Source organism: Alosa alosa, chromosome 12 (genome assembly GCF_017589495.1).
Source record: "Alosa alosa isolate M-15738 ecotype Scorff River chromosome 12, AALO_Geno_1.1, whole genome shotgun sequence".
Classification (NCBI taxonomy): domain Eukaryota; kingdom Metazoa; phylum Chordata; class Actinopteri; order Clupeiformes; family Clupeidae; genus Alosa; species Alosa alosa.
This window is the reverse complement of record NC_063200.1, coordinates 17,713,777-17,739,672: the sequence shown is the minus strand read 5'-3', so window position 1 is coordinate 17,739,672 and position 25,896 is coordinate 17,713,777. Positions and strand designations below refer to the sequence as shown.

Genomic DNA, 25,896 nt, shown 5'->3' with positions numbered 1-25,896 from the left:
TGAGAGATGCAAGTAAGAAGATCATTAACGTTAGCCTTCTATTTATTGTCATCAAAACTGCAGAGGAACAAACACGTTAGGGCAGTCTTTGGTGTCATATGCAGAAGGTGCAGAAGTAAGTGTGCCATCTGGCTCAATATTCTGCGCGAGGGACTGTTGTGGTAGGTGAAATTTCACGGTGAAACTACGATGATTGGTCAAATTTGCAAAAAAGTAGCGGTGTTTGGACAAAATTGTGAGTGCCTTGGTAAGTGACGAAAACAATCGTCTTCGTGAACAGCTGTACATAGGCTACTTTGTAAAAGAGAGAATACGCTCATCCCTATACATAACGCAAGGGGTAATTAATGTAATTATTGTTCGCTTTTTATTTGTGGATTTATTTAATGTAGCTTAGACTATTTAGTGTTATTTCTTCCCCAAGCTCATAAAATAAATTTGGGTCGCACATAAATTGACAGGGTCGGTCGGAAACCGGAACCCAAGAATTTTTATTTTTTTTTATGCCCCATCCATCAATCAATCAATCAATCAATCAGAACAGCAAACTAAACCAAATAGGGGAAAAGTCACTATAGTCATGTCATACTAATTTTAAATTGAAAAACAGATTCACCTGCATTGCTTAAGACTATTTGGGAGGGAGCCAATCTTTAGCTTCAGTGACAACAAGCTAGGTTAGGGGATGTTTGAGATCCTTCCCATCTGTGTCTGTGTAAAGAGGAAGTGTGCACACTGCAGTTTGATACCAGAGCGCTGTGTGAAGACGAGTGGCTTTAAGCACAGGGCCTTACCCCAAATCCTGGAAGCACAGCGCACAGCTCATAGCTCATTCTCATGGCACACAAAATCATCCATTTTTTAATTATTATTTTTTTTCTTTAATAGGGCATCAAGAGTGCTTCCGCTAAATAGCTTTCTTCCGAGTACCATGTTCAGCACATGAGTGAATGTTATGGGCCAGTTACGAAGTCACATTATCTGATTTGAAGAATTCTGAGACTCAGGCAAGAATGGAAGAAAAGCAGAAGCAAAATGAAGTGTCTACTACCACTAATGGACAGGAAGTTGTAGGCATGAAATGTGGTGAAAAGGTCATATATGTTCATAATACATAGAGAACTACATGGGGAGTCGGAGAGCACATACCTCTGCAAAGGTCAAAAACTATATTTCATTCCTAATGTCACAAAAAGTGAAGTATAATTCCTGGATTTGCCCCTGGAAACGAAACGACTCCAAAGTGGGTTTTTCAGTGGCCCGTACTGCTGCGCTCCTCCACTAAGTTTTATGAAAATCATCCCGATAGTGTTTGTGCTGACTGACAGACAAAAACATACACAATATCTCCTTGGCAGCAAAATAAAGAGAAGTTTCTGAGAGTACAGGAACCTGAAACCTTGGTCATGTAAGGCCAATTAGAGTAATTTCTTCATGCCATAACTTCCTCAAATATGCCCAGTGTTCAAGATGTTACTGTGTCACTTTGGCATGGTCAGGTACCACCGGAGACTGTTTTGTGGTAATACTAATTGCAGGGTGGCCGCGGGTCCGCAAAAAGTCCTAAAACCACACAAATAAGGCCTTAAAGTATTAAATTGTCTTAAATTCAGATTGGATGGGTCTTTAATATTTGTTTAGTCATGTCACCCTGAATATGCAGGCAATCTGTTCTGCCAGGTTGAATAATTATTCCAAATTTGGGGTCATCAAACATAGTCATACAATTAAGGTTTGGTATGAGTGTTCTTTCAAAGAAATGTGATGTGCGTCTGCGCGAGAGATACTGAAACCAACCTGTTTGAAGGCTACGAGGTAACGAAATTTAATAGAACAAAGACTACGAGGTAACAACCAGTGTTGGGCAAGTTACTTCAAAATCGTAATACATTATGTATTACTTATTACTGTCATTTCAAAGTAATTCATTACATTATAATATTAATGTCTCTGAATTGTAAGCCATTACACTACTATTGTATTACTTTTAAGTTACTTTTACCAAAATATCTAGAAATATGGATTTGGAATTCTAAATGCAGTTTATTATGCTCAATTGCATTGCACTTCTAATGGAGGGTGATGTGGTACAACATAATGACTGAGCTAGGCTTAAGGCTAACAACAGTAGAATGCAATAGGTGCAGTGATGGCTCATGATTCAATACAAGGGACAATCATAGCCAGAATTTTGTTAAAAGAAGACAAAAGGTCAAAGTCTGGTCAATTGTGATAGAAATGCTGTAACTTCAGGCTTAGGCCTACTAAAATCAACAGAGAGCCCACTACCTGTATATTGTAACCCAAAACTTAGACATGTCAGGATAGGCTACACAGTGCAGCTACTGGCCATTTTGGTGCCCTAACTGGTGAAATACAGTATTAACCTAAGTATGTCATCATATGGCCAACTATAAAGATGTAATCTGCCTGTTCCCAGGGATGGGTAGTATTTCTGAAACATGTAATATGTGTTTCAAATGCAAAATAGTATTTTGTCATTTGTATTTTATTGGGTTGAAGGAAAGGGCTCTGTATTTTGTATCAAAATACTTTATTGGTGTGTGTTTTTGTATTTTAAAAATACTGCAAAATACTATATGTGAAAAACACAAAAAAAGTGAATTTTGGCACAGATACACAATTATGATTTTGGCCAATTGATTATAATGTGTTTTTAATTGAAAGCTCTGTCAGTCATTTGGATAAGCATCAGCTAGATGACTAAATGTAAATGTAATTGCATTGTAATGCCTTACATTGCCGCGTTACAGCAAAAAGCAATATATTACGGTAATTACATTACTTTTGTAACTCGTTACTCCCAACACTGGTAACAACATTGAATAGAACAAAGTTGATTCTTGAAACTTCCATAAAATCGGAGAAGAGACTGGATAATACACTGTCTAGCATTGAGTATTGTACAGTCAGATTTGAATATAACGTGGCCAAAAGCTATTGTAGTCTAATTATTCTTCCTGTTTAATAAAGATCTCCAAATCATAGATTTACGCCTATCTGCTTCGCCGTTTACCATACACAAAAACTGGTATTGTGTTTTCTGAATTGTTACTCAGACATTCAAATGAAATTTCGTTAAAAAGCATATAGCCTAAAAAGCATATAGCCTTTCCTCCTTTTGCCTATATAATATACTACTGTAATATAATTACTGTTGTTTTAGGAAGTATTTCTCATGCAAGCGTCATGCAAACATGCTGAGTAAAGCAATTAAACTATTGTAATTATATTTCATATTAGTAAAGCGGTCCTCTGATGTGCATGTTTTCTCAAACTTTGACTGCTTCGAAGTGCATGTATAACATAATGAATGCATAATAATTGTGATAATGATTATCATAATGATAATTGTATGCACCCATATAGATAGATTTGTGGGCCCATCCTTAGATTGTGGGGGTTGGGTTTCCCTTGGTGTGTGCCAGTCTACCATGACCAGGGATTATGGTGATTTTACCATACTGCTCATTTTGAACAGACATCAGTGTGTTTACTTGGAAAGAGTGCTGTATATTTCCACTTTTGATTTGTATACATCTTAAGTTTGGTCTTAAATTTAATTTCGAAGTGGTATTAAAAGGTCTTGTTTATACCTATAGACACCCTGTGTCTGGTCATGGTTATATAATTCAAATTTCATATTCATAGTCTCTGACTTTATGTGGTTACTATCTTCATTTGATGTGTAAACAGCTCAGAGGAAACAGACTTGAGATTGAGGATGGTACATCTGAATATACAGGAGGAAGTCCTCATCTATGTTCACACAGGATCTTTCTCCTTTTCACTCGCAATTAATTAACATTGCCAAAACTGTAGGATCTTAATTAATCAGTTTTAAATGAAGCATCCCCAGCGACGCTTTGATGGTGCTCTCACCACAGTAGTTAGTTAGAATGCCACGCTCAATTGAGTGTAAGTAAGTCTTTGTATACTAATTGCTGACCCAGTGACATCATTCAGGGTGAATTCTAGAATGTCTGTACTCTCTATTGACAGGAAGTCCATACATCCATTTTTTTCAGTCATTATCATTCTCAATAGCTTGTTTCTTTCAGCTGTAGTGTTTAGCTTTCTGGAATATGACATACGTTGGAAGTCTGTTTGAGTGTTTATTTGAGCATTATGAACTGAAGTCAACCTCCATGAGTCAAACCACGTCAGAGTGGGTGCACACACATACCGTAGAAACTGTGTCACTTAGTTTTTTGCTGTCCCGATTGTCCTTTTCATACACACCCGCCACATTTGTCAGGAAGGTCCTTTTGTGTAACACCTGTGCAGTGATATATAAAGACAGTAGTACAACAAATAAGGATGCAAAGGACAGGCCTAACCACACGCTGGAGGTGTGTAGCACCTCTTGAAAGAGGTGTCATGTTGCTCCATTCAGTCTTACATTGTAATTTTGCTCTCCACCCACTTTTACCCACCCAACCATGCCCCTTAAAGGAGAAATCCGGCGAGTTTTCACATAGATCTCCGTTTCTCGAGGTCACCGAGTACTGTCGGTATGGAAAAATCGGTTTTACCTAGCTCTAGGGCTGAAACGATTCATCGAGTTACTCGAATAACTCGATTACAAAAATTACTTGAGGCAAAAACCCTGCCTCGAAGCCTTGTTAAATTCCTGACGTGCACTATATGCGCAGGGATCTGATTGTTCCACACGGACCGCTTTTCAGGAAGCACACCACTAGCGCGTGAATCGTGATGCATTCTGAATCATAGGTTATGTCTATGTTCTGAATTAGCTGGCGCGATGGACGGAGTCAAGATGTCCATAAATGGCAGAGAATGTCTAAAGTTTTCAAGTAAAGTTTTGGGATCATTACATACTCAAAAAGGAAAAGAGCAAGCATCTGAACCGAAAACATGCACTCCATGCTGTTTCACCAAGCGTCAATAAAGTAGGCTATCTATCAATCTATCTAGCAGCCTATCTATCATCTATCTACGTAGCCTTTAGCCTACATTGATGTTGGCTGATTTTTAATCACATACTGTATTTGTAGCGATGTCGTGATATAATGTTTAGCTTTTTATGTTTTTAAGTAGTAAACTTATTCACGTTCAATTGCAAGACAGTATGCCTAAAAAAGAACCCCTTTTTATACACACATGCATGCACCCTCATCTTCCCTCACGCACCGCATGCGTGCACACACACACACACACACACACACACACAGGTTGCTGGGTTACCATAGCAAATAGGCTCACCCCAGAAATTATTTTTTAGTAGCCTAATGGTAAAATTATTTGTTAGTAGCCTAATGGTAGGCTATTTTTTAGTAACCTAATGGTAACATTATTTGTTAGTAGCCTAATGGTAAATGCTGCAGGTGTAGAAATCTACATAAAACAGATATTTACTTTGATGTCAGGTCTAGATTACAGCATGAAACTTGTTGTGCATATTAATACATTAAATTGCTTTCCCTCTTCTCCCTCCCAGCACTTCACAACATGGTATGGACAGCTTTGTTCGCCCAGCTAAGTCATGCACAAGAGGCTGCAATTTTACAGAGAGCATTTTGAACATTATTTAATTGTTGGCACTGGCACTTATAAACACTAAATGGGTAAATTGCAATAAATGGGCTTAGTTTTGGAGCCAAATGTTGGAGTTAGAATAAATACCTCTGTGCCAATTACTTGATCATTTTACAGCCATGTCAGTTTCGTTATGCATTATTTGTTTTGGTTGTTTAAAAATGCAAAAAAAAAAATATGTCAGATTAATTGATTGATAAAGTGCTAGATTAATCGATTACAAAAAGAATCGATAGCTGCAGCCCTACCTAGCTCGAGTTGCTACAGTCAGCAGCTAACGCAGCCAGGAAGCTACAGTGCTGCACTCTAGGGGCATGTCTGTGAGCTCCCATATCGCCCACAACCCCCCCCCCCCCATAGGAAAACTAGAGGGCAATCTATAGATCCAGAGCTGTTAGTCATATTAATACTGTTACCAATATACTAATACTATGCCGATTTTATACCGGTCAAATGCACTCGCCTGCTGCAATTGTAACAACACCCAGCTGAGTTTGCAAAGTTTGAAGAAGCTAGCAACCAGGCCAACACTCGGGACAGAAAGTGCTAATAGGCTATTGCGTGGAATTTACTAGGCTGTCAGCAGCGACATACAGTAGTCCTAGTAATTCTACTCCACTTGAAAAAAAATACTAGAACTATTTACTGCACGTAGACTAGGGCTATGCCTAGCAGATTTAGAAGTGGATGTCGTGAAAGTGAACAAACGATAGCCAGTGTTGGGAACGTTACTTTAAAAAAAGGACCTCAAGGAGGTGGCTTCTGCCTCACTGTTTGCGTGCTTCATTAGCACATATGCACAACCTTTCCCTCCATGCCACAGCCGAGCTATGACCACACTTATACCTTTCTTAATATAGTTATTTATACATAGATATATAGACTTTATTCTTGCACTGTTGCACTGTTTGACTTACTCGTTTGACTTACTCATTTGCACCATCACCATGACACTCATTCACAAAGTGCACCTTACCTTACGCACAGAGGACCACAGGCTCCGTCCCTGCTTCAGTCATTGCAAGCGCACCTGATTGATTAATCACCCACTATGTGGATACTGTTTTTTAGAATTGATTTAGATTAAGTTTTATTTAGTATAATTTGTATTTTAGTATATTAGTATATTCTTTATCTTCTACAGTCTTCTACTTATTGCTTAGTTGTGTTTTTTTATATTATATACTTTTAATTACTTTTTCTGCTGTTAGTGAATGTGTGTATGTATGTTGTCTGTATGCTACTGTGACATTGAATTTCCCCTAGGGATCAATGAATGAATCTATCTATCTATCTATCTATCTATCTATCTAAAAAAGTAATTAGTTATAGTTACTCACTACTTGTTCCAAAAAGTAACTGAGTAAGTAACTGAATTACTCTATGATAAGAGTAACTCGTTACCAGGGAAAGTAACTATTTGCGTTACTGTTACAAAAAAAAATTGCTATATGTCAAAGAATTTGGATTTTTTGAGCAGCCAGTTGAAATGAGTAGAACAGACAGGTGTTTGTAGGCTACATAACTTTCGATATTTATTAGATAGATAGATAGATAGATAGATAGATAGATAGATTCTTTCTTTCTTTCTTTCTTTCTTTCTTTCTTTATCCCCAAGGGGAAATTCAAGATATTGCACATCGACAGACCTACGGTTGACTTCAGCCTGTGTCATAAGTTTTTGTTGTGAGGCAGAAAGGTCTAGCTTTTGCTGCTTGGAGGACTGCTCCGAGTCCTTCTTTGCTAGTGGATGGTGAGCTATCATCTGTGGTGAAGGTATCGGTGTTTTTGGCCACTAGCTTTAGATGCGTGTGTGAGATGCTTCATTAAATTAGAGTTGCTTACAACGGATGTCGACAAAGTCTTCGCTACTGGACATGATGTACACATTACATGCACGTTCTTGCCCTGATGAAGTAGTGCTTATATCTCCACCTTGAAAATGCCAACTTTCCGGATTGCTCCTGACCTCTGCTGTTTAGTCGAATCTCTATTTTAGCTGTTGTGTGTGTGTTGCACGTGTGCTGGCAAGTGTGTAAAAACACTGGCTCTGATTGGCTATCATGAAACATGACTCTGCCTTAGCCAATCATAATCGCTTACGTCGTTATTAACCCACCCCCTTACTAGCTGTGAGCCAGGGTGCGTTCGGATTACACAGTTTATTCAATCAATGCATAGTAACGCACCGCATTTAACGTCCAGTAACGTTAACAGCGTTGTAATAACGGGAAAAGTAATTAGTTATTACCCCGTTAAAAATAACGTCGTTACCTAACACCGTTCTTTTAAACAGCGTTATTCCAAACACTGACGATAGCCTATTAGAAAGGCAAACAAAAGTTAAAGTTGTTTTGACATTGTAGCCTACAATGAAGAAAACTGATGCTCTGAATACTGAATCAGCTGTCTCTGAAAGTTTCTATAGCCTAATTGATGCATTTAACCGGAATTTGGATTTAGGTTTTTCACCGCAAAAACAGACGTGCGCTGTTTTCATATATGGTGGAGCACCTAATCGCTATTAGCACTTCTCCTCCCCTGTGTTTGCGTGATGGCCTACTCCCACTTTTCCCTCACCCTCCCATAAATTCATCAATGCATATGAAAATATGTTCCATGGTAGCATGTTCAAATGTATCATGAAAATTGTTCTTATATCTTTAGTTGGATATTGGATGTGAGAAGAAAAAAATGGATGTTCCATAACAGTGCATTTATATTAGTAGTCTGTAAAAAGAATGTCCCACACTGTAGTTGGCATTATAACATTATAGCATATGGCATTATAATTACACTGGCATTATAGTTTGATACTGCAGCTGAAGTTAGACTTGAAGAAGAATCTGTCTAATCACCGGTTACATTTTTTTAACAGCCATTTCATTATTGATAAGTTGATTACATTTCTATATTAACATGTTCTATTAAAGAAAAGATAGAAAATAACTATTTGTGTGTGCTATAAAATGGTTAGAAGAACCGGCCCAAAATCGGTGCATCTCTACTTCACAAAGCAGTTCATTCTAACTACAAATGCAATTTCAATGTTTCCTTGCGCTGCTCTGTATGGATAGGCTATTGCTTGCATGAGAAAAAAAAAATCCTAGCAGATATCAGCCATTACTTTGAGAACTTAATGCAATTCTTAATGCAAGCACCCTGCACTAGTACGCAAGTGGAGAAAATATTTCTGCCTACACGGATATCAAATTTCATTGTTTGAATGTTAGCCAGAAACAACGGGCTACTTTGGCGTGGCCTAGGCTAAAATATGCATAAATTAGGCTACAGATGATGGCAAGAAGAATAATCACGTTATATTCAATTATGACTAAACAGTCCTTCACAGTCCCTCATTAGGTTAAATAGGCCTAGTGTAGACTATGATTATCTGCAGCTCTGGCGGGTTGCAGATTCACTCGCAGACGCACACATGCATTGAACTCAATTGTAGCATATGTAGTGCCTCCGCCTTTGATATCACCCGGTATCTAGTAGCCAACCATGTATATGTTGATCGAGATTTCTTTGTTTTCATTTTCTAACGATCCGTAATTTCACAACAATGACTATCAGGTGAGTGACAAGCACTCCCACACTCGCAACACTTTCAGATGTCTGGTGGATATCTTCCCTTCCTACAAAAATGTTCAGCCAAGTCCCGCCCAGTTCTGCTTTTGATGGGCTAAACACGTTTGTTAGGTTAAAAGCGAGAGCTGTCATTGAGATCCAGCACAGTGGCGGAATACTTTAAGCCCTGCTTATTGCCTTTACGGAGATAGGACCCTTGAGAGTGAACAGAAAGGAGTGGGAGATCGCTAGAAGGATGGGATTTGGAAATCCAACTGGGGTCCTCGTGGACACCTAGGCTTGCATCACAACTTTTCATGAACGCTGGTGTTACAGAAATTAGCTAAATAATCGGCCAAGACATATACAGTAAATAGCCATGACATGTACAGTGATTCTGTATGCGAAGTAAATGGCCAAGTCATACAATTTCTGTCAATCAACGCATGGGTTTGGGTTAGTAGGAAGAGCGGGTTGTTTTTAGGTTGGTTGATGATGAGCTTAACATCAACCACCCTTTTCCCCGAGTGGTGCACTGCACCTTTAACCCATAGCCTTCAAAGCGGTAAGCCACACCACCAGTATCCCAGCCACTGGAAGCTGTGATTTTCCCCAGTGGACGGACACAGGGTGGAAAATACCAGTGGTCACTGCAAGAACAGCATTTTTTGCGATATTTTTAAGCCCGTCAGACACCACGTTTACATCACGGCTCGGTCAGTGCCAACCTGCCAAGGCCAGATATTGGTCATTCGCTGGTGCAAACAAGAAATGTCCCAGAGCTCTTCTCTACATGGCTCGCTCGGCTCGTAGAATTGAGTTGAGTCAAGTCCTCATGATGTTCCCTCAAGTGTTTCCAGTGTTTTTTTTTTTTTTGTGGTTAGCTTTTCAAAAGAGGTGCTCACTTTCCAGTAGCTTGTCCAACACGGCTGAAAGCTGGTGTCTGGAGAGTTGCATTGCGTCCAAGTGGGTGCCCTTTTCAGGTGCTCTTACAGCATATGGATGATTCCCTTTCCTGTGTCTGATGTGGAGCATAGAATTTCTTTCTCTCGTCTTCTCTTTCTCTTTTTCCCCCTCTTGTTTGAAGTAGCTTCTGTAATAGACCTCTACTGAATGTGCACATTAAATGTTAGAGTGCATCCTGTTGGGAGTGGACAGTGGAAATGATGGGAAATGGAAACCCAGGTTGGGGGTGTCAAACAGTGGAGTGGTAAAATGCAGGGATGGTTGGCTACACCATTTAAAACCCAGTACCTACCGGTAGTTCTTCTTTTTAGAACAGGGAGTTTATAGAAGGGACTTCTTTCAACATAAGCACAACATGCACACACACACACACACACACACAGATTGGCATGATTAACTCAGGTTTGTTTCTTTGATAGGCATCAGTGAGATCCAGACCATTGTCTATTGTGTTTGTATTGCAACGTTGCTTTTGTATGTGTTCACAGACCATCACGTCCTGCCCCTCCTAATAGTAGTCTGATGCATTTTCATTTTTTACTTGTAATGCGCTTTAGCTGCACTTGTATAAATTGTTCTATTTATGATCATTGTTTTTGGAATGTTTTTTTGTAATGAGCATACAGTAATTACATAATTAGATTTTTTTTATTATTATTGCTTGTTCTCTTTGGTAAGTTACACTCTCATTCAGAAGTGTTCTTCACAGTTCCCTTTAGTTTTCCATCTTTGTTGTCTCACCAGTCATTTCTTCTACTCATTGTTCACTGCAACATTGTCGTCACTCATTCTCTGATTAACAAACCACCCTTTTCTTCCTGTCTCTCTATGCTGAAAGTCAAAATCTGGCAGAACTGTATGGTAGTCATGGTAGCACTAACCCAAGGAAGTGAGCACTGTTATCAAGGAGCAAATATGTTAACATAGAAAATATCAATGGGTGGGGTCCCTTGTGTGGTAAGCAGTGTTGACTGAGGGCACAAGCAGTAATTTGCACCAGCAAGAGAGTAGGTTATGTCGTCAAAGGCCAAGGTTTCTGTACCACGGCCATAGCTCAGCTTTCCCTGTTGGTATGGGTGTTTGTTTTTGTTGATTCTGTAAGCAGGTGTGCAAATCTGATTCCATATACTGTAGCAAGAATTTCTTCATATTTTCGTGCATAACCGTTCTCAGAACACTGCTCTAATAACTACTAAGTTAACTGAAGCTAATCCTTGAGCTAGAGCCCGACCGATAAAGGATTTTGAAGGCCGATACCGAAATATTTCAAATCAAATATTTTTTTTTTTCAGAAACGCGCAACAAAACATTAACAGATTTCCCTAACTTTAGTTATTTGTAGTTATTTGTGAGTATTGACTAAAATAATATGATGATTCATTTAAAAAACAAACTTGTTTATTGGGGGCCAAGCAGCGAAGCTGCAAGGACCTCATTGTGTTTCTACATTTTCCTATTATTATTATTATTATTATTATTATTATTATTATTATTATTATTATTATATGCAATGGGAGTCTATGGCAGCCAGTGTTGGGAGTAACGACTTACAAAAGTAATGTAATTACTGTAATATGTTGCTTTTTGCTGTAACGCGGCAATGTAAGGCATTACAAAAATTCAATTAGGTAATTGGGTAATATTTTACTCGGTACAAACTTAAGTAATGCGCATTACAATGCATTTACATTTAGTCATCTAGCTGATGCTTATCCAAATGACTGACAGAGCTTTCAATTAAGCACATTATAATCAATAGGCCAAAATCATAACTATGTATCTGTGCCGAAATTCGTAATTCAAGTCCAGTGCAGAACTGCATAAGAAAATCATACGGCTATGTATCTTGAAGTTCCAGTATGTGAGAGACTTGACATGCCTTAATATCTCCAACCTCAAGTATGCAGCTAATAAGGAAATAGAATTGTTATTTAATTAACCCTTAAAGGTGTAGGTTTTTGAACGTTCTAAGTTCCGCAACAATTGAAGGTTCTAAAATTCTATGTTGAATTCAATGAACCCAGATATTCTTTAGAACGTTCATTTCCCAACATTCCCGTTACACCGGTGTGACGGTACTCCTTTAAGGGTTAAACAAGGTGAACTTCTCCCCTCTGTGGAATGCAGAAAAGGATGCTACAAGGAAGGGAATTCAAACACACTCCACACCTTACCATCTATTGATGTCATTATGGTTGAGATATCTGACATTTTTCTGTTAAAGATTGGCATGGAGACAATGGGACATGGTTGCCTTTGTCAGTGTCCTTATGTGAACTTGCACAGGTAAACTTGCTCATCTTTACTTGTGTACCACTTCACACCAGTGCTTCAGACCAGAGCTGATGCTTCAGCAATACTGAAAAGCTGTAAGTGTTGTTGAACACAGCTGGAGGGTATTCCATCAACCTCGCTAATGAAGGCGGCGCTTAACAGAAATAGCCTGGCTTGAACTAGCGTAGACTTTCACTTGGGGCTGAAGCCGTTCCATTAACTCAAGTTAGCGGCATCTTGGCCTCGTTTATTCAAGCGAGGTTTAGTTCAGCTTCATCTCTGCTCGTACACGAGGTAGAAAAGTAGACCAAAACAGTAGATTGACGAAAAGACGATATATGTCATAAAGTTAAGACAATACTAGATTATTTCTGTTCGATAGGTAAGCGCCATCTACAGGATTTTCATCGAAAGTCATCAAATTTAACATCGAGAGAAAAAAATTGATTGCCTACAGAAATTGGAGAATAATCAAAGCATACATTTAAAACAACAATGCTATTGGTTTGAAATCAATTGCGAGTTTGATTGGCTTCACTCTTGAACACATAGACTATAGCCTACAGTCTATGCTTGAACAAAACGAGTGAATGAAAACTCAAAAACAACTTTGCCATATATTCAAAACTATCTATAGCCTACGTTCTTATATTAAAAGAGTTCACTCCAAATTATTGTCTAGGTGTAGGTGGTCATAAAATAAATTAGTATCAACATAATAGCCTATTGTCTCCCATAAGTCCCAAAGTGTTTGAAATAAAATTATCTGAAATGCAATGGCTTTCAATTCAATTTATGCCTAGTTTTTGATCTGTGTGGCACACAGTTGATTTGACATTCATGAACAATCGTCAACACATGAAGCAGTTGTAATTATTAAGCTGCCTAGGCTACAGAATAATTATCCTTTAACTTGCATCAGATATGTCACTGAACAGCCTACCAAATGTGCATGACCCTTTATCAGCAGTAGACATATGTCTTTCATCAAAGATTATAACTAAAAATGCCATCATCAAGGTGATAAACAATGTAGCCTTAATACTTCGTATGGGAAGCGAACCTGCGAACACGCAAGAATGACATTCCTTTCCTATACCGTCTGGCTGCACTTTACACCACCACCCGCGTAAGTGGCGAGAGTAGCATGATTCCTAGAACCACACGCATGTGAAGTTAAAACATGTTTAATCATATAATCTTCATACATTCTTTGGAGGTAGTGAATGTGTAAATCCATGCTTGGTGCACTGTCGGGAAAAAACATTTCTATAGGCCTATTTCTATAGGCCTACTTCTATTTTTGAAGTTGTAGGCTACAGGTGACGAGAGCACAGGTTGACGGAACCATCTTTTTGGACTCGTTTTCCGACTGATTGTTTTTTGCAACACAGCTTAATTTAGCTTGAAAGTTAACCTGCTACGGAGCAGGTTAGTTCTGTGGTATAAATTCCCATGGTTACCAAGCTGGGATTCACATTAACCTCATTAATGGAACGGACTTCTCACTAAAATTAGCGAGACCTATCGAAATAAGCCAGGTTTGGCCTTTTAGCGAGGTTGATGGAATATCCCCCAGTTCTCACATTAGCTGATTGTGATAAACATAAACCATTGTTGCCTAATTACCAATTATTCATTACACCTGTGTGTAGTATCTACTTTTTTTGTGTTTTTCGCATAAATATACAAAAATACACACCAATAAAGTATTTTGATACAAAATACAGAGCCCTTTCCTTCAACCCAATAAAATACAAATGACAAAATACTATTTTGCATTTGAAACACACATTACATGTTTCAGAAATACTACCCATCCCTGGGAACAGGCAGATTACATCTTTATAGTTGGCCATATGATGACGTACTTAGGTTAATACTGTATTTCACCAGTTAGGGCACCAAAATGGCCAGTAGCTGCACTGTGTAGCCTATCCTGACATGTCTAAGTTTTGGGTTACAATATACAGGTAGTGGGCTCTCTGTTGATTTTAGTAGGCCTAAGCCTGAAGTTACAGCATTTCTATCACAATTGACCAGACCTTGACCTTTTGTCTTCTTTTAACAAAATTCTGGCTATGATTGTTCCTTGTATTGCATCATGAGCCATCACTGCACCTATTGCATTCTACTGTTGTTAGCCTTAAGCCTAGCTCAGTCATTATGTTGTACCACATCACCCTCCATTAGAAGTGCAATGAGCTGCATTGAGCATAATAAACTGCATTTAGAATTCCAAATCCATATTTCTAGATATTTTGGTAAAAGTAACTTAAAAGTAATACAATAGTAGTGTAATGGCTTACAATTCAGAGACAGTAATATTATAATGTAATGAATTACTTTGAAATGACCGTAATAAGTAAATACATAATATATTACGATTTTGAAGTAACTTGCCCAACACTGATGGCAGCCCATAGAACCATATGGTAAAAAGTTGGGAAATTTGACACACTGATTGGGGACGGTCCCATGATTCATGTCACCAAGTTTCATGTCGGCAACTCGAACCCTCTAGCGCCACCAACAGGCCAAATTTGGACGGGCGTTCATGCACGTAACTTTTGACCTGTTGGTCCAATTTTCAAAAGTCAGGTATTGTTGGAATCCTTGGACCAAGCCGAGTTCAACGCACCCTATGACGTCATTTTCCGCCATGATGGATTTTCCGCCATTTTGGATTTCATCAAAAACACTTAAAATGTATCAGGGGTCACATACTTTCTCTGATTCCCACCAAATTTGACACAGATCATCTTCAGTTATTTCTGTAACAATTGATAGAAGCGTTCGCCCGTCACATCCAATCGAAATTTGTGGCGAAGCCGCCAAACAGGAAGTGAGCTCATATCTCAGCAATCGTTGCATGTATCAAAACCAAACTTGGTACATGGACTCATGACCCCATCAGGTGAATGCCGAAGAAATTTTGTGACCTTTGACCTCTAGGGTCACTGCAATTATCAAAAATGCATTTTGCCTTGTAACTTTTGACGTGCTACACGTGAAACTTGCTTTGACAGCTTATGGCCATACGTCTGATTACAGCATTGAACTAACAGCATTTCGTTGCCATAGTTACTCCGGCCTATCTGCTTGGCCCCCTCATTGCTGCTTGCAGCGGTATTTTTTTAAATAATATTGTCACAGTGGAACAGAGGAACATCGAAATATATTAAAGTTCTGATAAATAAAATGTATAAAAATAGAAACTTAAGATATGAAACTTAGTCTTTTGAACAAAAACATAATAACAACCAAATCAAAGTTACCAGTATTAAAATACTTAGTAAGATTCATAAATATAACTTTGAACTAAGACTTAGTAATAATGTCATCATTATTTTTTGTAATTATTATCATCATCATTTGTATTATCATTAAACAAGATAAAGGTCACTCTTAAATGTTTGAGCGTGCGTGTGTAATAATTAGTCCCTAATAAGCTACCTTATAATTACAATGTCCGCTTGCTTATCCCTTTACCTGCACTTTTAAAATTATTTCCATCAAGCTACATCAAACCATTTTCAATCAGTTGCTGCCTGCCTTCTAAAACCTACTATTTAGTGATCTAAATCCAGTAACTCGTTAATGCTGCGGCTGAACAACAGTCTGAAACGCACACTTGGCGTCATTGGATTTCACACATGTGTAAAAGAAAAGCTAACTTTTATGCACAAGCTACGTTTTGCACAAGCTATGTTTGATACTTTTTCTCAATGTCTAAATGTTCACTCCTCGCACGTCTAACTTACATTTTACAATGCAGGGACTGTAACTACAGATATACTAGTTATAAATCATTACTTTATTTAGGCAGAATAAGTTTGTTGTGGTTTCCAAGCTCATTAATGTTAATGTTAGCGGTCTTCCACTGATATTCATGGCATTAGCTAGCTTTGTGGTTAGCTAGTCTATGATGAGCCCTAATTTAGCAATGGATAACGTCATACTGCAAATTGTAAAACATAGGCTACGCTTTCAAAATAACAGGCCGGGGAGAGATGATACGTCTCACTGCTATAACTGTCACGTTATTAAAGAAATACATCTTCAGTCACATTGTCAAAAGTTAAAAGTACAAACAGTCAACTACACTGTAACAACGTAACGTAATTACTAGCTAATTCCTCTTCACTCTCGGCTTATTTAACAGCAGCAAAACTGGACATTGTTTTCACAAATTTTGTCATGCTTATTTGAGTTAAGAGAACTGATGGGGATGTTCTTTTAATTGTTATTTCAAGCAATGTATGTCTCGTGACCAAATCACCATGAACACCACTGATGATCTCACTAGCGGATAACTGGTTCTCTCTGCCCGACTCTGGTTGGATCAGCAGGTTGCAGGATGTGTGGCGCGTTATACACGAGTGTTGCCAGCAGGGACGGTGTAGAGTGCCCTCTGGTGGACAAACTATACAACGCCAACACTCATGACATGGTTGAAGGGTGTTTCGTCCGATTTTATTTTATTTTTAAAATATTCATTTATCGGCCATTATAAATGCCGATACCGATAGTTTGGAAAATGCCTAATATTGGCCGATAAATCGGTCGGGCTCTACCTTGAGCTACACAGTTCCGAACTTCCTAGGGGTTTTTTTCTGTTTACATTCGCACTGTCAGTAGGAACGCTAAGTCAACGTAACGCAAACATTAATGGAGCGCTCTCGACAGTGGACCAAAACATTGCACTTAAACTTATTTGGCCCCCTATATTTAAAGAAAGTAAGAAATGGACACACAAGCCTACATGGAAAATGCCTTAATAAAGGGTCATTACTGGCTTCCACTAGGGCTGTGCGATATGGGAAAAAATTAATATCCCGATGCATTTTCTCAATTTCACGATATACGATACATATCTCGACATTTTGAAATCTCCTTTAAAGGACCCCATGAAATCACACTTTTACCCTTTACCGTTTTCACTACAATCCCTGCAGATTATATACCATTCTTGGTTAACTTCACAGGTGGTATCCATCCCAAACATTTTATATTTTCATAGTGATTAACCACAATTGAGTTGAATAAGACTATTATTTATTCAAACAAAGCAGAAACAAAATTACAACAAATATGAAATAGAACTGAACAGTAGGGGTGGGCAATATACAGCAGAGAAAATAAGTATTGAACATTTTTTTCAGTAAGTATACTTCCAGAGAGGCTATTCGCATAAAAATGTCTACAGACATTAGTATTAACTTAGGTAATCCAATATTAAAAAATCCAAACATTAATGTCCCTAAGTAGAAATATGAGTAAAAAAGTGGAATGGCACAGGGAAAAAGTATTGAACACACTAAGAAAAAACAGTACACAAAGGCAAGGAACGAGCTGGAATCTATACATAGTTAAAGAGTAATTATCCCTCCTATCTGTGCAAATTAATGTAAGCTGGGTTAGTACATATTGATGAGCTATAAAAAGGTTTTTCGTTACCAAGTTGTCACACAAGAAACATGTCATGATGGGTAAAAGCAAAGAGCTCTACCAAGACCATTGCAACATTATTGTTGCAAAACATATCAATGGAACTGGTTACAGATGCATTTCAAAACTTCAGAATCATCCAGTAAGCAGTATTGGAGCCATTATCTGCAAGTGGAAGGAACATCACTGCATCATCAATCGGCCATGTACAGGATCTCCTCACAAGATTTTTGACCAGGAAGTCAGAAGGATAGTCAGAAATAGATAGATAGATACTTTATTGATCCCCAGGGGAAATTCAAGAAATGTAGCCTAAGAGCCAAGGACCACTCCAGAAAGACTTGGAGGCAGCAGGTTCAATTGTTACAGAGAAAATCATAGGGAATGCACTCCACCGCCATGGCCTCTATGCACGCTCACCCCACATCTATTACTGAAGAAAAACATGTCGAAGCTCATTGAAAGTTTGCTACACAACATTTGGACAAGCCTATGAAATACTAAAAGAATGTATTCTGGTCAGGTGAAAGCAAAATTTAACTCTTTGGATGTCATACTACACACCATATTTTGAGGAGAAATGGCACTGTGCATCACACTAAAAATACCATACCAACAGTGAAGTTTGGAGGTGGAGGCATCACGGTGTGGGGCTGTTTTTCATCTCATTGTACTGGCAGACTTCATACAGTTGAAGAAATGATGAATGGAGCCATTTTTTCTGGGAGAATCTTGCCATCCACCAGAACAATGAGGATGAGACATGGCTAGACCTTTCAGCAGGACAATGATCCAAAGCATTCAGCAAAGGAAACTCTCAATTGGTTTCAGAGAAAGGAAATTCAGGCCCTGACTTAAATCCAATTGAACAGTTTTGGAAGTTACCTAAAGATCAGGATTTACAAGAGGGACCCCTGGAATCTTCAATATTAAAAGACTATCTGTTTAAAAGATTGGGCCAAAATCACACCTGAATACTGCGACTGATTGGTTTCGTCATAGTGGAAATGCCTTGAAGCTCTCATTACAAATAAAGGGTTTTCCACAAAGTATTTAAGAAATTTCAGTAGGCGTGTTCAATAATTTTTTTACTTGACAAGGCCCCCCAAATACCACTAGGTTCTGGCCAAGGACCCCTTGATGTGTTATTAAACCCATCGATAATACTACAGCAAAATTAAAAATACATTAAGCTAATCCTAATAATTATTTTAGTCACAAGCACTTTGTGATGGAGCATACAGTGTGTAAAATTACATTTGGGGCTTTCTGCTATATGAAAGCTATCACTCTACTATTATTCCCAGTCATTATCATCATAATTGATGATAATGACTGGGAATAATAGTAGAGTGATAGCTTTCATATAGCAGAACAATTATCAACAAATTATCATTGCCTTTGTGTAATGGAACTGGTGAGTCTTGAAGTCTTCAATAATTCGTTTACATGAAGCACATGAAATGCCGATTGAAACGCATTCCACTCATAATTCACTTTTAATTGCAAACAGAAAATGTCTAGCAAGCATCATGTCATTACATGCTTTTATTTCCAAAAGAATGAAAGCTGTTTTTGCCAACTTAATATCATGCTTATCATTGTTAATATTGTGCTATACATGTGGCACAAACAATGTTAGAGTTTGTGGACTAGCTCTTAAAGTGACAGTGCACCATTTACAAACGAGTTAAACAGCATCACATGTGTAGTATTTAAGAAATGAATACTTTAAAACAAAATTACTGTGTCATTATTATCATTTAAATAATATAGAAGTGTTTTACTTTTACCTTTGTGTTTTACCTTGTTACTCAATAATTTTGTGATTTATGCTGTATTAAATAGGCCATATAAGAAGCTTAGTCTTAAGGGAGAAAATTTACTTTTTAACCGCAATTAATCTAGATTAATTCATTTCAAAATATGAGATTAATTCGTTTTTTTAATCGTTTGACAGCCCTAACAAAAACGTAAAATATTTAACCGCAGCAATTTACTAATTTAGCAGGCAAATCTGTGGCCTAGCACAGTGAAATGCCATCAGTCAAATTATTACTCATCCTTACAGTGGACGCTGCAATTTGGAAAAACGATATATATTTGCTGCTTTATACATTTTACTTTATTCTCAAAAAACAAACGTTTGCATCATGTAAAGCAGACTTGTTGGTTACCCAACATAATAAGCTATTTTAAATGTAAAGCTTCCAATGCATATCGCCCCCATATGTCCGAACCCGACTATAATTTCTAAATATTTGTCCGAACCCGACCCGTCAGGTCCCGTCGGGCTCGGTTTGGGTAGCCACACTCTAGTTTCAATGTGTTAAGATCTTATTCGGAAATCCAATCAATTCTGTTTACAGTCCCACCTAGACCAACTACACTGGGGGAAAAATGCAGTTCTCGGGGTACCTGTGGCGCAAGCGGCAACAGCCGACTGAGTCCATGCGGATCTGCGATTAATTCCAACGCGCAGTCATTTCCCCCCATCTCACTTACTACCCGTCACACTCAACTTCCCTATCATACATTAAGGCAAAACCTCCATTACCATACACCTAACCTGAGCATTAGCCCTCCCAGACAAACTTGACTAGACAAGATGTACCGGTATCTTAAACCCCAGTCATACCCTGTTCATCAATCACTGTAGACACTAAATTATAGACTTTGAAGTCATTGGCCAGTATATTCTGAAACTTGGCAATTTAATTCGACCCAATGACACCATCTCTGAGTAAAATTGCATGTCTTAAAATGTCAATTCTCTTAGTCCCATGATGACATGATATTATTCCTTTTAAGCATTTGTATCATGTCTGTTTTTTGTAGTGCTTAGCTTTGAGGCTTTGAATTGAGATGATGTCTTCAATGGAATAAATAAAGAATCAGTACACTTCAAATGGCCTGAAGCCAATGCTATGTAAGCCCATGTGGAGATAGTGATTACAGCTCGCAGACAGCCTCTTTCAGCCAATGTTCAAATTCTAAACTATACAGATGTAACCCTTTTTTAACGAGTGCTAGTCACTCAGCACAGTAAAGGTTAACTTAGTTACACTAAATAATGGCGCGACAGGATCCTGAATTCTCAGCAGTGGAATAGTGAATTGGCTGAGATTCCTGATACCATAAATATAAATGTATAGCTGTGTAGTAGGATTATAAATGGTAAATATTAATAATTATAAATACAAATTTAGTAGCGCGATGCCTCCTGTAAAAATACTACACTTACCTTAGGCTAGTGTATTATGCACTTCTACAGAATTTAAATAACAATGTATGTGTAATTACACTAGTGGTGAATGCAGTCACAATGAATTGCCAATACACCCTGTAAATAATGTAATATAATAATCATATGTTTATTTAATAATAATAATAGCCACGTCATAAACGTGACAACCCAAAAGCTGACAAATGTCAGCGAGCGAACAATTCACTCGTAACGTTAAGGGAAACGGGGTAAAACCGAACGTTAACGTTTAGGTTAACAGATGTTAGCTAATGGTTGGCCAACACAGTTAGCTTAAGCTAAACACTTAACGTCACCAGTATGAAAGACAGACGACAATACACAAATTAAATTACAAGAATACAATAAAGATATAAATAAATAATAGATAGCTTTGGTTCAAGCCTTATGATGTGTAATTCTGTGTCAACAACAAAAATCTGAAAGAGCTGACAACTGGAGGAAAACTTAGAAGCTCCAATGCTTTTAGCTGGAGTTGATGACTGGTCCGTGTTTCAAAATCCTTTTTGAAATACCTTCTGAAAAACACCTCTGAACACGCACTGGAATCTCTAGCATCTAGGCTAGCAAGACGTAACAAGTCTGAGAGAGGCTCTATGCCTTTTTTGAGTCAGGCTGCTGCTGCTGCAGCAGCTGTGCGAGGTGGCTCTCTCTTCAGAGAAAGAAAACTGTTCCGAGGCTATGCAGATTCAGGCAGCACTTCGGCACGTGCCGACTTGCTAGCCTAGATGCTAGAGATTCCAGCGCGTGTTCAGAGGTGTTTTTCAGAAGGTATTTCAAAAAGGATTTTGAAACACGGACCAGTCATCAACTCCAGCTAAAAGCATTGGAGCTTCTAAGTTTTCCTCCAGTTGTCAGCTCTTTCAGATTTTTGTTGAAAAAAAGGCATAGAGCCTCTGGCTGCCCCTGGAGTTTACAACGAGGAGTCAAAAACGTCAGAAATAGCAGAATTGCTCGCCTTGGCCCGGTCCAAGAAAAATACATGACAACCCGCAGAAGCCTGCGGCTGCAGGCAACTTCTGCTCACTGGAGGGGGATTTCCTTCAAAACCTACCGTTTTAGGAGACCCAAAACAACCAAGGCACTGTCGGCCAGCAAGGGCAGGACAGACCTCGCAGCCCTGGACAACATTCCTCACCCACTGAGCGGCAGGGACGGGGTCAAAGGTTGTGACCTGTAATGTCATAACGAGGTTAAGGTCACAGGCTCCGATTTGGCCGGCAGGTGATATGTGGTGGGAAGGGGTTGGGGGTCGGTGAGTTTCAGAATTGGGTAAGTCGACGTGATGTTTATATGCTGGTGGGAAAAGTGGTAGAGCAGGATGAGAGTTAGGAAATTCTGTGTGTACTTGGAGGAAGCTTACTTGCATTTTGTTTACAGTTGTTGCTCTCTCTCTCTCTCTCTCTCTCTCTCTCTCTCTCTCTCTCTCTCTCTCTCTCTCTCTCTCTCTCTCTCGCATAATTATCCCGCAGGACGGGCTGGTAAGATATAAGATTTGTGCTGATGATGGTTGACATCATTTTTTTTTGTTGTTGTGAGGTGTAGATTTGCCAAGGCCGTCCTCACTGGTCGTTAGCTTCAATTTGGGTTCCCCTCAATGGAAACATTGGGTCAGCAATGTCTTACCTGACTGGTTGTCTATACACAGTCTCACTCAGTCTTTTGCTGTGCTATTTGACACACACACACACACACACACACACACATCAGATTTGCAGTAGGTGGAGCTTGCATGGTGATCATGTTGCTGACCGATATTGTGTTCTCGGTTGAATCCTGAAGTGTAACTGGCCTGGGGGAATGTGACCCAGCATGTTACCAGAATAGGGGCATATACCCACACACAGTTATCCACACCCAACAGTGAGGGAGGAGATTCCTAGTATTGGACATCACAATTGTTCTTTTTCATTTAAGTAATTTTACTGGAAAGCGTCTCCTCTTGGCCCCTGTCCCTGTGCACAAGTTGATATTTGAACTCTGAAGCCAATCAAATCAGATCCTTGACCTCTGGGCTCCTGAAGCAGCGGGTTGATTAGCTGGAATTTTATTGTGTCTCGATTTTGACATTTCGGATTTACAGAGCTAGGATTGTATACGTACACACCCATGTAAGAAGCAATTTGCTGAATGTGACTGTGTATTGGGTCAGAATTGAGGACTTATCAGCCTTCTTAAAATTGATCTGATTAATCATTCAAACCTCTTATGAATTTCTATGATTTTACTGATGTTTTTTTTTTTCTTGGAACATTTTTAACAGGCTTGACTCTGTATACTTTGAATTGACTTAGGTCTTAGTTTAATACTGGATCTTTGTTACAGGGTGTGGTTGGTTGGGCTGTGCTAAAAATAGTCGTGTTAGGATTCATTTTGGCGAGTGTCTTGTTTTTGTTTGTCTTTTGGCTTGTCCAATCAGATGGTGAGAAGGCAGGCTTTGTTGAAGTACCACATTCTTGCATTTACTCCAAACTTGAAATGCTAGAAATGTAAGACTCAAAATAATCCAATTGATTTTAAGTAGAAATCCCAGCAATGCTAACCAACCAGAACAATCTAATTGTCATGTTATTTGGGTGAACCTTGTGTCAAGGAAGGTACTGTGCTTCATCGGTGTCTTGTCTTGTGGTCCTATTATTGTTCATTCAGACATAGCTAACAGTATTAAGTCGAGCTCTAGTGTGTTTCCTCGTTGACCAATTTTGTAGATATTAAAATGCACATGCTTTTAGCTATATACTTTTTTGAATTCATCAGAAGTCATCGTGTTTAATCATGTTCTTTTCTTTGTGTGTGTGTGTTTCTGTGTGTGTTTTACCCTGCCAGGGCTTATTCCCTTGTGGACTCCAGTCAGGTGTCCACCTTCCTCATCTCCATCCTTCTCATCGTTTATGGCAGCTTCAGGTGAGTTTGCTTTCACAATACATACACACACACACACACACACACACACACTCTCACTCACTCACTCACTCGCTCACCCGCCCACCCACCTGCTCAGCCAGGTGTAGCGAAGCAAGCACAAGAAAAGTTTGGTTATAATGACAGTGTCCTCTACCCCTACCGACAGAGCAAAATGTCTCTTATTACACACACACACACACCCTGCCCCATCCTCTTCTGTCCTGAATCTCTTTGTTGCAGGGCTCTACACTGACATTTTTTTCCAGGAGCTCTTGTGCGCCCAAGTTAAAAAAATTTAGGAGCACAGACAAAAATTTGGGTGCACAGTCAGTTCTGTACTTCACTTACACATAATCTAACATTACACTGCAGCTAACAGTTAAACATGCCAGTGCACCAATTGCAAAGATTAAGAATGACTGACAACATTTAGGCTACAGGAAACAGGATTTTAAAGATCAGTGCCTACTTTATTTTCAGTCTGTTCTTTTTTCCTACATTTTGTTAATGTAAAATAATATAATACATTGCCATATTTGCATTCAGCCTGTATATCAAGTATCCTGCCAAATGTATGCTAATTTATTTATTTGTGAATCTGTAGCTAATCCAAATATGCCTATGGTGACCTATCTGACTGCATACTGAATACTACTACTAAAACAGTCCATTTGCTCTTCCACAAAACCCAACATAGTCTAATCAAGGATATTTTTTATACTTTTATTTTTTATTTGAAATATCTGCATTGATGGTGGGCAGTTAGGCAAACGTTAGGCCTACTTTCGTTTTGCACTTCAGCTTGTATTCAGTGTAAACAAACAAGAATGCGTGGAAGCCTGGAGTTGTCAGTAGCGTCCTACCTTTGAATAAAATGGGAGTATTACGGGAGGCTACTTTTGTGCCTGTTCGCTACAGCTATATTTTGCATATTGCCGCCAATACGTCAACTTGGCTAAAAGGCATGTTAGGTTACCTTTCCTTCTCTCACTGCATTCTCAGAATCTCATCCTGTTCCTCCTATATCCGATGAATTCAGGGGATAGAAGAACTAATTTCTTCAATCTTTGCATCTTGGCTGGCTAGTCTAACTTTCCGCCTTTTCTGTGTGCTCTTGGATTTGATAGAAGCGACTACTAGCGAGTCACAACGCGAAACTGCTAACGTTGATGGGAGGTGTAGTTTTTATGCTGCATTCACGACGTGATTCTATGGTTTGCACCAGTAATGTTTCTCGATGTTGTGGTGTATTTTGTAGACAAACATTGACATGGTTAGAAGTCATTCGCACCAGTCGCCTAAATATTTTTTTTTGCACTTTCGCGCCATCATTTTTACTCGCGTAATGCGGTAGTATTACCGGGCGATCGATACTAAAAAGGTATTACGATGCCTTCCGCGCGCCAAAACGATCACGATTTTCGACGTTTTAGAATCGATGCTTTATTAAAATTAACGTTCTGTGTCTACGTGAACTGCTGCTCTCACTGCTCCTTGCATGCATCTAGGCAAGTGGGCGTGTCAAGCAGGCAGCTCTGAGTGTGTGAGTGCGCAGCCAACGTCAACATACAGTAGTTCTTTGCCAACCGTCCTCGACCTTGTGGATAAAAACAAAAGGTGAAGTGAAATCTGCAACTATTTCGGATACATCACGAATAGTGAAGGCAAGCCATCAGGTACATCAGGTAGCCCGTTTGTGAAATATGTTTCAAAGTCATTTAAAAACAGGAGGCTACGCATGGAACTTGGCTAAACACCTCACAGACATATTTAACGAACGACAGGTTAACGAATATGCTATAGAAAACACGACTACATGGTTAGTGCCAAGTTCTTCTCTTCTGTTTTAGTCTAGCCTAAGTGAAACGAGTATGGTTCTCTGG

The 25,896-nt window shown here is 38.8% G+C and overlaps 1 protein-coding gene across 1 annotated transcript in view; it reads left to right on the top strand.

Annotated features, from left to right (window-relative positions):
- sppl3 (signal peptide peptidase 3) overlaps nt 1–25,896 on the top strand; it is a 47,629-nt gene that overhangs the window by 8,378 nt on the left and 13,355 nt on the right. The window contains 1 exon segment of the mRNA XM_048259387.1: nt 23,936–24,013. Coding sequence (XP_048115344.1) covers nt 23,936–24,013 — 78 coding nt within the window.